General features: G+C 25.5%; 1 protein-coding gene across 2 annotated transcripts in view; it reads left to right on the forward strand.

Annotated features, from left to right (window-relative positions):
- Window positions 1-16,809, forward strand: part of Ptp69D (Protein tyrosine phosphatase 69D) — a 442,542-nt gene that overhangs the window by 407,207 nt on the left and 18,526 nt on the right. For both annotated transcript variants that reach the window (XM_067274239.1, XM_067274240.1), the window contains exons 17-22: window positions 3,016-3,128; window positions 5,857-5,947; window positions 6,063-6,139; window positions 9,975-10,109; window positions 16,028-16,156; window positions 16,522-16,679. In XM_067274239.1, coding sequence (XP_067130340.1) covers window positions 3,016-3,128; window positions 5,857-5,947; window positions 6,063-6,139; window positions 9,975-10,109; window positions 16,028-16,156; window positions 16,522-16,679 — 703 coding nt within the window. The remainder of the gene's footprint in view (window positions 1-3,015; window positions 3,129-5,856; window positions 5,948-6,062; window positions 6,140-9,974; window positions 10,110-16,027; window positions 16,157-16,521; window positions 16,680-16,809) is intronic.

Consider the following 16,809-nt stretch of genomic DNA (forward strand, 5'->3'; position numbering starts at 1 on the left):
GGTATTTTTCTTTCTTCTTACTTAAATTAATAAAATAACATATATTTAAATATAAACTGTTCTGGGCATTTTTGCAATTTGTGTTTATATCACTTACAATCACGAGTTTTTTATTGATATTATTATTATAAACTAGTAGCCTGGGATGCCCCTAGTGGGCATTCTAGCATCAGCTGTGTCATTCCATGGTATAAATAATAAATTCATATTACAAATAAAAATAATAATGTACTGAATTTCTCATGGTGTATCCTACTAAAATGCAGTCAAAAATGCGAAAAACCACATCTAAAATAGTACAGTAGAAGCTGAGTTCATCAGGATAATTCTTAACTCTCTCCCCCGTGGGAGGAATTTTAAAAGATTCCTTCTTAATGTGTATTCTCATGGCATACCTTACTAACATGCAGTCAAAAATGCAAAAAACCACATTTTTTGTTGTTTTAATATTGTTATGCAAAAAACTGAATTTATTGTTAATTTAAATAACAGCTAGGGAACTCCTAATGGTTGTTTTTGGCATACCATGACAGAGACTGCCCAGATTTTCAGTTTTATCTAGTAGATTTGTATTGTAGAATATTTTTAGTAAGAAATATGAATGAGATGATAGTCTCAGAATACATTAGGTAACTCCTGCTTTCATATTTACAATTATATTTGATCATTTTATAATTTACAAAAATCAAAAAATACATTCTTAGTAAAATATTCTGGATAATTCAATGAAAAATTTACTTTATAAACAAAACAAAGTACAGTACAAGTTTAGATTTCAGCAGTTTCAGACACCAATGACCTTGAACTATAGTTCTGCTATGGGTACATTCGTAATCGGTGCTTTTTAAAATACATTAATAAAATATTTTAAAACATTTATTATCAATGAAATTTTTTGAATCAGCTTTTATTCATATTCATTGATATTTTATAGTGTTTTTATGCTTTATATGTGCTGTGTATACAGAGCTATTTTACAGCCAGAACAAGTCAGTACATTGTACCCATAGATAGCATAAAAATATGGATAGCTGGTATTTAGTTCTGACAGTTGCTCAGTAAAAAAATAAATCTTATTTGTTCAGTCATCATATATATGTACTGGCAGTAATTTTTAGAAAGAAAAAAGCACTGTGTGTATGTATACATGTATATCTAACAAATCTTTCTCGTTTTAGATTTTGACCTTTTCCTTTTCAAAGTTCTTTTCTTAGTGGGTCTGCGACTTGATTGTTTTTTTTTTCTTTATGTGTGTCCTGGACCTGGATCTTTTCCTCTTTTGACTCCTCTTCTTCCCGCCCTCTCCTGCTTTGACACAGACACAAATACACTTTCCAGTCTGGTCAGATTTCATTTTCTTCGTGTTTCTATCCGAAAGGCAATCTTCGCTTTTGGGTTTCTCATCTATATCACCAATATATACTGTATATTGATCACTAATAAGTTTCATACAATTAATTTTACAAAATGAAAATTTATAAAATGTAAGAGGAGACATACAGATGTTGTTTACATAAATATTTAATTATAAGAGATTCACGTAAAAATATTGTTTTACGTCAATCTTATATTATTTGAACTATTTCTTATCCATATTTTGAGACTCAGAATGATGTGTGTACTTATACTCAACTTGAAATTATTTATCTGAATTATAGATATAGTGATAGATAATACATCTTTTGATAAAAACATTTTTGAAAAAGTTATATAGATATATTTACTTACAACAGAAAATTTCTGAATGAAATAAACTAATTTATGATATTAGAATTATTTTATATGATGATACTTTTAAAACTTTAAATATAGAACCAATTACTTGTTTCAATGAACTGCATATGCTGAAATTTTTGCTATTAACTTTTTATTAACTTGCTTGCATTTTAACAGTTTGCATTTTAAGAATTGAGGTAATTTATTAAATTATTTTATTGTTTAAAATGTTTTAACTGAAAGTATAAATTTTTAAGATTTTACTTTTCAACTAATATTTTCCTTAGACATAATCTGAAGTGATGGCAAGCGACATTTTATAAATTTATGAAATCATTTTCAGACTTGGATTTTTTTGTTTGTTTTGTATGTTGTGTATTTTATTCATATATTTGGGAATTAGTGACCACTCTATTAGCATTTTGAAGTAATGTGTATATATTAATTAATTATCAGAATTTTGTAATTTTCTTTTTTTTATTAGACTTTCAAAAAATATATTTTATGGAATTTTGTTTGAAATTTAAAATTCATTATACTCATAAAATTAAAAATGCTTGATTTATGAAGCAAATTAGTCATGTACATAAAATTATTACTGATATTTATTATATTTCAGTAAAACAAATGAATAATTATAAGGTTTCTAATGAATACATTTAGAGCAATTTTATAAACTTGTTATTCAAAGAATTCTAAGTAAGCAAGAAAATATTTAGACTTATTGGAAAAAAATTGTATTTTACAACATAAATAATTTGTAATCAGAAATCAGATCATTATTTATTTATTTTGACTTAATTTACATAAATTATCAATTGTGAACCTGCTACAACACTCCTTTCCTGCAAATTTCTATTAAAATTGCAATTTTAAGGAGGAGTGCTCTAGATGGTTTATAATTGATAATTTATGTAAATTAAGTCAAAATAAATAACAATATAAACTTAACAAGTATCCAAAAAATTAACTATTTTTCATTTAATTTTATTTAGTTGTTTCTGAGTATTAACAAAATTTCCAAATATTGTAGATTGTTTTTTATTAGATAAATTTAGTTATTCGGTATTACTCAATTAGTATGTTATCTTATGTTATTTACTTGTTCTGAGAAGAAATTTCAAAATATAAATTACAGTGTTTAGGAAAAAAACTTTGTACAGTATTATTTATTAAAATAATAATCTAAATATTTGTAAATATTTAATATTGAGTATAATGCTATATTAAATATCTGTTATAAATTAGTTTATGGAATATATTTCATAGATGAATTATTTATGTTTACATATTTAACAGGAAATCATCTTTCAAAATTACCTCGTTTGGGTCCTGTTTCGGCAGATGAACTACCTGCTGCGTTTATGGAAAGACATATGGACAATGACCTGCTATTTCAAAGTGAATTTGAGGTATTTCTCTTGTTACTAATTTGTAATTTTAGATAATAGCTAAAATCTCACACAGAATACTATGAATTTAAACAATTAAATACAACAGCTTTTGATTTAACAGAAAAAAATTTTGTCTTAAAGAAAAAATTTAGAGCTTTTTCTTTTCTATTTAAAAATATAGCATGTTAAAAGGATGAGTCAATGAGTCAGCTTTAGTTGTGAAAACACTCCATTTGTTAGGGGCCGTCCATAAATTATGTAAGGTATTTTCGGGTGGGTGGGGGTCAAGGATTTCTTACGATTTCTTACTCGGGTAGGGGGTAATAGATCTCGTCTTACGTAATATTCTTATTTTTATTTTTTGATCTCGTTGAGTGATGGAGTTTTGAATTTGGCTTCAATTTGGCGGTTTCTATTAAGAACGCTCGTTGTACCAATGCCATCTCGTGTGACGTGATAGAATAATAACGCTAGCAGACTCACACTCTACACATTTTTTATCATGGGAGAAAGGCAGTGTGGTGGTTTCTCTCTCTTGTTTTGTTTTGTATGATGTTTCTGTTTTACACGTGTAGTAGCTAGTCGATCTGTCAAAGTTTTTTGCATCTTTTTGTGAAAATTAAAATTAATATAAAAATGAATATTATGACGTTGATTAATGATGATAATAACGAAAGGATTGTTGATAATTAAAAAATAAAGTTCTTAAAATAAATTGTTCATTCGAATTCATTAAATTTTTATATTTTTAAATTTGTTCACATAAAGTCTTTATAAATAATAGTACATATTAATTAACTAATTAATAATTATATATTTTGGACCTAAGATTTTTAGGGTTTCATAAAAAAATTTGTTTTGTTAAAATCTTTTTTTTTTTTAAATCATGCCTAAATATTACGTAACAGGAAAGGGGAGGGGGATCAAAGAAAATATTACAGTTTCTTACACGGGTGGGTGGGGGTCTAGAATGGCCGAAATCGCCCTTACGTAATTTATGGACGGCCCCTTATATTATATAGTTTTTGACATGTTTAATTAAAATAAATTTTGGTTCCTGTTGTAATTTTATTTTTATATTTTTAACAGATGTTTAAAAATACATTTTATTTAATGTACTTTCAACAGTCATCTCTTTTCCCCATTAGTCCATTAAACTGAGTGCTATCTGTAATGGATAAAAAAAAAAAAACAAATTACATAAAAATTTGTATTTCTGCATAGTTTTATATGTTCATTTATTTTGTGATATACATAAGAAAGGCAAGAAATAATCTTTAAATTTAATCTTATTGCAAAATTAAAATAATAAAAAGTACTCTACTGTAACATTTAAATAGAATAATCTGAAATAATTTGAATCTCAAATATTTCAAATTATTTTAAATATTTAAAGTTATAATTAAATAAATATGAATGAATGCCTAATAATAGTTTATTTTTAGATAAATAAATTATCAAATCTGCTAGATATTTTTCAGAATTTTTTGAAAATATTTTGTCATATTATTATTAAGACAGTATAAATAAGGATACACAAAAAGTAACGAATTAAAATTTTATACTAAATTTATTTTACATTTTTTATTTCATTGTTCAATTGCTACTCATTCTCTTAATAGATCCTTTAGTGATAAGCATAAATTTTGCTGAAGAGAATAAGTCATACAAGGAACACACCAGTGATTGACAGTTCCAATTTTGAAATGCATTTCCTGTTATAATAGTCTTTTATTACAGATGTTTGACTATTTCTTAAAATTGTGCTAGTGACTACTGGATGATTCATTTTTCTATTTTCATTTTTCATCTGAAAGATGAGGCAAATTTCTGAAATAGATAATAATATCTGCAATGACTGTCAAATAATTTTGTTAATAGCATCAATAGGCTGTTGTAGAACAAAATGTAGCATTTTTTTTTTGCTGTATTTCATAAAAGTTTTGAATGATAATGACTTTTTCATACAAATAAAACATATTTATATTGCTGTATTTATTGATGTTTTTCTAAAATTCAGAAAAACATTATTCCAAATCTTAAAACTAAAGATATATATGAAATCATAACTTAAAATCCAAAGTTAAGAGCTATAATTTTAGTAATAACAAAACTGGAAAAATTAAATTTGTCAAAACAAAATCCTTAAATTCCAGAATAACTATTTTTAATGGCTAATGTTTTTGAACTTTATTTAAAGGCCTATTAAAACATTAGCCATTAAAAACATTTATGCTGGAATTTAAGGTTTTTGATTTGCTATAATTTCAATAAATCAAAATTCTTTTATGCATCTGATATTTATTTAGGATTTATAAAAAAATAAATTCAAATGATTTGGATAAATAAAGTCACATTTGTAATAGTTTTTAAAAAGTGAAGTTTAGTCTAATTTTTATCTGATATGCAGTTGTTTTTTATGCGTTTTAAAATATTAGAATGAAAATCAGTTTATGTATGTTCATATATATTTCAACACAACTTCAATTTTTTAAAATTAATAAATTTTAGATTTGAGACAAGTAAAACCACATTTTTGACTGTCATAAATTCATCAGTATATAGATAATGTCATTATTCAGGTTTTTACTTGAATTATGAAAATAATTATTTAGTTTTAAATAAACAAGATTTTGATGGAAGAATTTTATATTCTTCCATCAAAACCTTTTAAATAATAAATTATTATGTGATTTTTAATACAATTAATGTTACAAAAATTTATTAATGAATTCATTGCATTTAGGCTTTACCAGAAAAGCATAAAGATAGAACAACAAATGCATCAGATAGTCCAGACAATATAATTAAAAACAGATATCCTGATATTAAAGCCTGTAAGTTTAATTTATAACAATGAATGCATTTTCTTTCATAAAATAATTATTTAGTTACATGAATTTGATTGAAATTAACAATAAACTTAAATTTTATTAAATTATGATTTTTTAGATGATCAAACAAGAGTGCGTTTACCAGTTATTGAAGGAATTCCTGGTTCTGATTATATAAATGCAAATTTTGTTAAGGTAAGTTTTCATGAATTAAGTAAAGTAATAAAAATATATTTTGTGACTTTAATATAAACAGTAAAAATTATTGTTGGAGAATGTAAATGTATTTTGTTAATTACATTAAAGTAAAATATAATTGCATTTTGTTAATTAGAAATGTTTTTCAAATAAATTTGAAAGTTTAATATATTAAGTTTTATATTTCCTAGAACGTAAATCTTATAATTTTATAATTTGTTGCCATAATTTTATGTTTATTACAACAGTTTTTCTTAATTTTTGACTTCTAAGTTATTTCTTATATTTTATTAGCCTAATTATGTTTAACATGCTTTATAATGTGACCATAACATTTAACAATGTTTTTAAACTACAATCTTCATTAAATACTGATAAACATAAACATTCTAAATTTTTTTTTTTTTTTTAATCAATCAATCTTTATTGTATTAAGGAAAAATCCTTGTTACAGGGGGGTAAATTGAACATGAAAGAAACTCGTAGCATCTAATTGTACAACATATGGTAGTTTTGTTATTACATGTGAATTGAATAAAAGATAAATATAATTATACATAGAGAACATCATTCAATAATAACTTCTTATGAGACTTGATTATTAACACCGTTGTTAAGTATGTTGGTAATTTTGGTAAAAAAATTATTTAGTTTGTACATTTCATTTTTTGATAGATCTCCAATTCTTGTTTTATAATTTAAGTTTTGATTCATGCCAAGTATTTCTATTATTTGGTATTTTTGACGATAATTATTAATAACTGTACAGTCTTTCAGTAGATGAGTAATAGAAAAGTTGATTGTTTTGCACCAATAGCATAAACATTTTAAATTTTTGTTTTGTTTATTCTGTGTGATTTCATTTGTTTGATGATTATAAAACTACCAATTGTTTACTAAATTATAATGGAAATAATGACAATTTAATTGTTACAGAATTTTGAAAATATTATACATGATATATTTATATATCCTGATTTATATGATAAATATACTAATATATCTCATCTAGTATATTTTCATTGTGAAAGTTTTTAGTTTATTCTGCAGAGATAGTTTAATTTGAAAATACTTTATTTAACAGCTACAGTTATGGCTAGGTAAGAAATCATAATGTTTTTCTAAGATAACTCTTTTTGATCTGTCAGTATTATCTGATTTTTATTTTATTTAACTTTCATTAAGGATTGTATCATTTTATTCATTCCTTAATAAGATTAAATTCAAATTGAAAGAAAAATTGGATGACACTGACTGTCATTATTCATTCCTTAATAAGATTAAATTTAAATTGAAAGAAAAATTGGATGACACTGACTGTCAGAATGAATTATTGTAGAAAAACACTTAGATGCTTTCTTCATTTTAAATTTTTTTGTTGATCAGTGCCATGAAGATGAAGTATCTAATGAACAATTGATGATTTTGTCTAACTGGTTTGATTTGCAATTTTAATATCATTGCTTTTTCATGATTAATTTGCTGATTATTCTTGTATGTGTACTGTTAGTATTAAAAAATTTACTGCTTTATATAAAAATTATAAATTTGTATTTATATACAGTGGAACCTTGCTTAACGAGCCTAATTTGTTCCACAGTCTTACCTGTAATGCGAAACACTTGTTAAGCGAAACAGTTTTTCCCATAGAAATTAATGTAAAATATGATAATGCGTTTCATGCCAAAAAATATACTCAAATATTTTATGTATAACGTTTATTCAAAGAAAATTATACAATAAACATTGTTAAGGCGCATGAATCATTATCTTTTCTTCTAGTGTGGAATGAATCAACCTGAAATGCGAATTTGATTTGCAGAAAACCAAAAAATCAGATAATTTGTCTGATAAACACACCAACCGATATGCCAAATTCTTGGGCTATGCAAAGGCTATAATTAAATATTAGAAATTAATTAATTTGACTAGAGGTAGGCAGTTATGCTTTTATCTTGCATTAAATTTAATAATTATAAATAATAAATTTTTAATTTAGACATTTCTGGAATTTAATTTAGAATCAGTCATTAAATTTAATATGACATGGAAGTATAACTGCCTACCTCTAGTCAAATTAATTAATTTTTAATATGAAATTATAGCCTTTACATAGCCCAAGAATTTGGCATATCGTTTGGCGTGTTTATTATATAATGGGCTATGGTTATTGATGTTTATACATAATATGTGTTGGAAAAAGTTTGGAAAAATGTGTGATTATAAGCAACCTAAGATACTAGCTGAACGAGTGCTAGATGGAGCATGCACACAATTTGGGACTTCCTTTCTCCTGGCCACTTGTTATGAGAAAATTCACTCATTAACCCTTTTCCTGCCGTTTGCCACGCCCCCTTATTTTGTAAAACGGCCAAGGTCAAAATAGGTAAATCAGGCAATATTATTTTAAAAATTCACCAAAAATTAAATTATTATTTGATTCATATGAAAAAAATCACATATATTTATCAATATAGTTAGTTTTAAATACGACATTTTTCAATAAAGTTCGTTTGAAAAATTTATGAAAAAAAAAAATAATATATGATAATTGACATTCAAACTTGAAAATTTGTTACTTTTTGTCAAAATTAACATTGTCTGGTTACTTTATTCTTATTGTCACTGAGCCAGAATGACGTAGAATATTGTTCTGTACAATTTGATATTACATTTATGCACGTACGTTTATTCGTTGTGAAATTATCGCACATTATATCAAACATTTGTTTGAAATCTGAACTTTATTCTGCTTTCATCTAATATAATTAACTAATATACTTTATTCATTTCATATCAAACAAGACTATATATTTTTGTAATAAACACATGATTACCAATAGCAATAGATGTAACATTTGCTAATATTTTAGATTTAAAAAAATTAAAAATTAAAAATTAAAAAAAATATATAAAATATCAAAACTGAAGGTCATAACTTAAATATTTACGATATATTAACATATTATAGCTGAATAAACTTATTATAGCATAAATCAACTTATTATAGTAATATTATTGCATGAATATGCTAAAAATAAAATAAAAAATTATCAGAAAATGAAAAATTAAGAAAAAATAACCGATAATTAAAATTTTTTAAGTCGACAAAACACCACCTGGACAAAAATATGTAGAATGAACGATAAACAAGACGATGCCGTCAAGTGCTGACATCTGTTGTCGATAAATTTTATAAAAATCGATTGTTAACAGGGTAACGATCAATCGGTACCCTGGCCGTTTTGCTAAACGAATAGGGTAACGATAGATCGGTACCCTGGCCGGGAAAGGGTTAAGCGAGTCATTTTTTCACAATTTATTTTGCTTGTTATGCGAGGTTCCACTGTAATATGTTTTAAACAATCAAAGTGTGTTAGTTATAACCAAATTTGAGAAATGAAATTTTAATAAACATTCTCTCTGACTAGATTTTGAGTCATGAGCCCTGTCAAACAAATGCCTGGCTTGTTTACTATAGCAATAAGCAAGATAAAACTTTTAATGTCAATTGACATATTTTGTTTTTTCTATTTCTATAATTTCAAAGTTATTAGAGAATTTTGAAAAGTTATATTATTTCAATATATATATATAATATGTAAAGCTAAAATGAATCTTATTAATGAGAATGAAAAATTTTCATAATTATATTAAAACATTTGTTGGGCTTATTTTAGTATTATTAAACACAAATGGCTATAATGAGATATACTTTCAAAAAGCAACAAAAAAGTAAATGAAAAAATTAAGTTTTATTAGAATTTTTTAATATTTATTTCATATACAAAATCATAAATTTATAAAAATAATTTTTTTAAATATATTCTAGGGTTATAAATCAAGGAAAACTTTCATATGTGCTCAAGGCCCTCTAGAAAGAACAGTATTTGATTTTTGGAGAATGATATGGGAACACAAAGTCTGTGTTATTGTTATGCTAACTGGTATTGAGGAACATGGAAAGGTATGATGATGATTTATTTTTTATGGTAAAGCAATTTATTTTTGTAATTTATTAGTTCTTGCAAATACAGACAGAAATCTACAAAATTACTTGTGTTTCATTTATACAATAAATAATAAACATTCTATTCTATGCATGTACAAGTAGATTTTGATATGTGAAATATGTTACGGCACAAGAGAAATTCAATTAATTATGTTTTTTAAAGGATTTATTGATCATATATAAGTTAACATTAATTAATAAGTTAAAACAGTGATTCTCAAACTTTTTTGATCCACCGCCCCCTTTGTTCCATAAAGTTATACCCAACGCCCCCCAACTTATTTTCTCATGTGGGAGAAAGGATTGGAAATATTCTTAGGAAAACTTTTCTATGAATCTCACACTTTGTGCCCTTATCGTACATTGTTCTCAACATCTGGAAACCATTAAACGCAATGTTTCCTCTTATCCGTTTAACAGAGGAAAGGAAACAGCTGTCAGTGACCCCAACTTTTGCCTTTGGTCACCGTTCAGTACCCTGCCTCCAGCACCCCCTAGATTTACTCATCGTCCACAAGGGGGTGTTATCGCCCACTTTGAGAAACGCTGAGTTAAAACAACAAAATATTACTAATTATTAATACTTGATTAACATTGCCAGTAATTTTAAATTTTATTGTAATTACTGTACTTGTGATATTCAATACAATATATTACAAGCTTGTAAGTTTAACATGAAACAAAGAAATTAAAATGAGAAATATGTTGAATTAGAAGGGAAACTTTTTCCTTTTATAACAATAAAATACAAGAAATTTTGCTAATTTTTTAAATTTAAGTTTAAATGAACAATATAAATATATGAGATGGCCAAAGCACCCCTTGGGTCAGGTCTGACACCACCTATATCTTTGACTTTGGAAATATAGGAAACCCATTCAGATTTTGTGCATTTTCCCATGTGATCGAGTGGTATGAATGTAGGACTTGAGTGGATGGAGGAGGGAAGTAAGAGAGACAGGGAATCCTGGAATGGTGCACACAATGACATGATTGAACTAACCAAAATTAGATTTATTTAACTGAGATGTATATTGGTTACAACTATACATTAAGAAACATAATTAACTTCAAAAGAAACTCATTCCTATCTTACATATTATTGAATTGGAGCTACTAAGGACCCTTCTCTATCTTATAATTAAGGTCTCCTGACCATGCGAGAGAGAGTTTACAATGGGTCGTGCATAGATTACCTTCAGTGATAAGCCACATCTTCAGGGTGACTTGAATCAAAAGTTCTCTATTTTTTCTCCATTTCTGTTGTTTATGGTGACAGTTATTGAGTCAAAGGGCAACTCTTTATGGCAGTCAGAATGGTTGAGTAGTGATGGGACTGGACTGGAACTAGTTGAACTAGATTGAAGGATGAACTCATTAGGCAGAACTAGTTGATGAACTAAACAAGAGGACTGTTAATCTCTCCTGAAGCAACTGGATGACCTATATGACCTTTGGGTGGTTCTTTTATATCTTTCTAGGCTCTCTTTGAGTTACCAAAAAAGATAAAATCAGATGGAGCAACAAATCATCATCCAATCCTAATTTTTCTCTTTACTTCTCTGTATGAGTTGTTTCTCCAGGAAATGTTATCTTTGTCAAGATCTGGTTGCTTCCTCTTCACTTTTTCTAAAATTTTCTTTTTTGTTAACAATTTGTTTTAATAAATTATTAAAATATTTTTTTTTTATAAAACTGTAGCACAGGATCTTACAAATATAATAACTATAATGTGATGATGCATGTTGCAAAAGATAAATTAAGATAAATTACATGTGGATTGGATTATGAATAAGTCTTGATAGAAAAAAAGAATAGAGATTAATCCATTATGCATTCATTTAGCATTTTTAACACATGACCCTAACACATGCAATTTTTGAAATAAAAGTCATATTAAATACTTATAAAATCTTATGTTTTATTTTTTTTTTTAAATAATAAAATTTTATAAGTATTTTTAAATACAAATATATCAAAATAGAGTAATAATATTGTATTAAACATTATTTACTATTTGCTAATCATAGTATTAAAAACATACCTTTTAGATGTCTGTTGAGTCTGTCCATAAGAGATATTACAATCTGCAATATATAAGATTATTCAGTAAGACAGGAATAAGTTTTTACAGTATTTTTGATGCAAATGTTTGGTTTGCATGAAAATATTCAAATTTTGTTAATAAAATTTTTGATTTTAGCTAGCATAGATTATTATATAAAAGTAAATTATGTAAATATAGATTGCTAGATAGATTTTAGGCATAGACTGTTAAACAAGTTTCTGATTTATTGTTTAATGTTGATTTAATTTGATTTTTAGTACTGTTATCAGAAATTTATTTAGAGTTTAATCTTTTCAGTTATGAATTTTTCCTAGTGAGTAAAAAAACTCTAAAATTTTCTCTATAAAGTTGTATCTACACCACACACACACACACACACACACACACACACACACACACACACACACACCACACACACACACACACACACACACCCTTTCTTCTTTGACTTTTTCTACCCTGTAAGAACTAGGGGGGGGGTTTAAGCTCACAAGTAGGTTTGACCAATCCCACAATGGAGTGATTGGGTGGTGAGAGACAGGGTTCAATACATCTAGGACAATGGTTTATTATCTTTCTTATTATTTGAGATTTTAGTTTCTGTGATTAATCAGTTAATTTAATTTTCTGTTTTACAAGATTAGTCCAAGTTGATTTCTAAATTTAATACAGTAAGGCCTCGCTTAACATGGGGGATGCGTTTCTAGACGACAAAGCGCTAAGTGAAACAGCATTAAACGAGGTCATTTTAACGTAGAGTAAATAGGGATAGGTAAACACTCGACCAAAAATAAACAGATTTTACTTTTATTTTAGGTTATTTTTATATTAATTTTCATAATAATATATGTTAAATAACACATTAACATATGCACACAGAAATGTAAAGTTCATTTTTTGTGACGAAGGTCCTGGCTTTTCTGAAATTTTTAAGATTGCATCCAAAACGTCTCGTTTTTCTTTTGCACTTTTTTCAAAATCTGGATCATTTGCTACAATTTGATCAATGATTTCGGTTATCGTTACCAAACTTTACTAAGGAAATCTGTAGAGAAATTCTTTGGGTTCTCCATTTTCATAATCTTTATTTTCCAGGTCTATGCCTTTTTGCCACCTTTTGCTGATTGGTTTGTGTTCATAAATAATCGTATTATGTATTATGAAATGCCGCAAAAATTAAAATCAGTGTAAATTTTGAGCTTTTTTTAGGCTTCGAGCAGACCACATTATATCAAATCAGCGTTAAGTGAGGCAGCGTTAAGTGGGGTCTTACTGCATATTCATTTGTATATTAACATTTCATTAATTAATAAATATGTGTTAAATTTGAATTAATTATAAATATAAATTGTACCGTACAAGAACATATCAAGAACAAGAACAAATATATAAAAAATATGCTCTTTAATGATGCCAAACTTAGATTTATTAATAAGCCAAACTATCAACTTGTAAAGTTTTTCATTACTTAAAAAGTACTTTTTAAAAAATTGTAACTTGAATGGTATATGCTCAGCCCAAAGATAACATTTTGAAATGTCAAAAGTACTTTGTTTACTTGCAAAGTTTTTAATTACAGGCAACTTTACTGCCAAAAGACAGTTTGGTTTATTCTTAACATATACATACAGAAATATAATTCTTTTATTGAAAGTTTTAAAATCAAAGATTATATTTTAAATTTACTGTCTTATTATTTTTATATTTATGTAACAGTTTTTGTTTAACATCAAATAATAAATATCCTGTCTTGTATCTATATCATATGGTCCTCCTGAGATAGAGTATTGCCTATTGTAAATAGTATGCTAATATTGGTAAATAACTTAATTTTGAAAATTATTTTGTTAAACAAAATAATAATAAATTTTTAAGTTAATTTACAAAATATAATCAGACTTTAATCTTTTCAACAATCTTACTTAAATGCACTTTATAAAAGAAAAACAAATTGTTACTGCTACACAAGTATAAAGCTAGATGGCCAAATCTATTTAAAAATTAGAAAAAGTTCTAGAGTTTTGTGCATTATTTATGACATGATAGTAAGGATAAATAAGTAGTTTTACAGAAGTATAACAATGTTTATGTGAGAATAGTTTGGAAATATCTTGAAAGTTGTTAATTTGTGTACATCAAAATTTGGATCTAATTTTTATTTCAAAGTATGTGCATAACATTCAAGTAAAAATAAGGTAATAAATACTGTAAAACAAAGTATTTTTTACTGATGTATAATTTTTAAACTACAGTACAGTATAGTACGGTATTACTTTTTTGAAGATAACAGTTTCTTTATTCAGAAATACACACTTTCAGAAACAAATACATTTTTCTTGTAATTCATAAATAAAAGCATTCATTTGCAAACATTTATAAAAGTTATAAGTTATTTTTATGAAGAATAAAAATAACACTATATATCAACTATTTATAATATGAAAAAACCAGAAAACAAATGTACTTAAAAATAACGATCCAATTGATTAAGTATTAATTAACTTTAACTCTTCATTGTTACACTATCATCAATTCTGACAACTCTGATGGTTGACTGTCCAAGATCTGATACATCTATATATGATAACATTAGACCAGCTCAAAATTGTTTCATATAACTTAAAGAGAAACATTAAAATAACCAAAGCTGTTTAATTTTTTGTGTGTGGAAAGCAATTAATTGAATAAATTTGAAATTATAGACAAATATCCAAAAATGAAAGAACAACACTTCTTTATTAATAAAAAAAAAAACAACTCATTATGGAATGATCTGATGGAACACACAAAAATGTTGTTCCATTTTAGTCTGCCCAATGACAAGATATAGGAAAGCAATTGTGGATGACTTGTTTGATTTATTTTAATATTTATAATAGCTTCAATTTTTTAAAATTCCTATATTAAATTAAATAATAAATTTTTCATTGATGATAAAACAGAATCAATAAATCTTGTTTTGTTAGCAAAACCTATCAAGGTGTTAATCTATCAATTAATGTCAAATAAAATTAGTTCATATACAGAATATTCTAACCTGATAGTTTTTAATATATAAATAGTTACTTCAGCATGACTTAAATCTATCTATTGATTAAATTATTTTTGTTTTAAATATGATTATAACAAACTATAAATAAATTCTGAAATGTGTTTTAAAGATCATACATTTTAACAAAGAGCAGTATATACTTCTTGTTATTGTAAATTTTATGATGATTTATCAAATTATGTAATTATTATACTTCAATTCTTACAAGACATGAATGATAAGATCATGTTAATTTATTTTGAAAATAAATGTATAGATGATATATCTAATACAGCTTCAACATTATTTCTATAATTTAATTTTCTAATTAGTTTTGAATGATTCTAACATTAAGATCATATTTCAGCCAACAAACTATTAACAGAATCTTTCATTTTTTTGTATCTTTTCATGTTTAATAACAGTATATAGACTTTGTATAGTTTACTCTGTATACATGTAAAGGATGATTTAACGTATTATTTATTAAACATATATTTTTCCTTTCTAATATTACAGAATAATTTTTCCATGCATGCTTCTTAATTACCATCAACATTATCTGTCAATTGGAATTTTTCATTGTTTTAATAATTTTTTTACATAAAACTGTATGATTTATGATGCAGTTTTTATCTTGAGTTACTAAATTTTTTATTTAGTATTTATGTTTTCAATTAAAAATATCCACACAACGAAATCTTATTCATTTTCTATTATTTTGATAATTTATAATAATATAAAATATTGAAAAAGTAATTATTATATTTTTAGATTAAATGCTCTCAGTACTGGTCAGATGATGGGCCAAAAATAATTGAAGAAACTTTTAATGTTGCTGTTGTTAGTACTAAAAAGTATTCTGATTATATTGTCAGAAGGCTTCAAGTAAAGTATATTAAGGTAATTAAAATACATATAGCAAATTTTAAATAATTGTTACAAGTGGTTATTTTTATTAATATAATGCATAATATATTATTAATTAATTTAAAGTTGAAACTCAGACAATTTAGTTTACAGTAGGCATGTCCCTACTGTAAACTAAATGTCAGTCCACTTAGCATTAAAATTAAAAAATTGTTATGATTGTTTTTGAAAGCATTCATCTTTTATTTTATTTTATATTGAAATGAATAAAAGTTAAATTAACTTGTATTTTTTTCGAGAAGTTATAAAAGGCATAATATTTTTGATTAACAAGATACTACTTTTTTAATACTAATTAATTTGATATTTGTTTTAACTTTGTAGTCTTTATTTTTCAGGATGAAGACAGTAAAGATGAAAGAGAAATTTTACATTTTCATTTTATGATGTGGAAAGATTTTTTAGCACCAGAACAACCATCTTGGTTATTACGATTTATTAAGCGTGTTAATGAAAATTACTCTGCAGATAGAGGACCTTTACTTGTCCATTGTAGGTAAGGTGTAAATGAATACTTTTTGACTCCTATAAATTTTATTCATATATTAATGATAATTGAGCCATGATTAAAATTTATTTTATATAATAATAAAACTATAGATGAATTCATAAAAAGTAATATTTAG

This window comes from Centruroides vittatus, unplaced genomic scaffold (assembly GCF_030686945.1).
Source record: "Centruroides vittatus isolate TY-2023 unplaced genomic scaffold, ASM3068694v2 contig_545, whole genome shotgun sequence".
NCBI classification, from domain to species: domain Eukaryota; kingdom Metazoa; phylum Arthropoda; class Arachnida; order Scorpiones; family Buthidae; genus Centruroides; species Centruroides vittatus.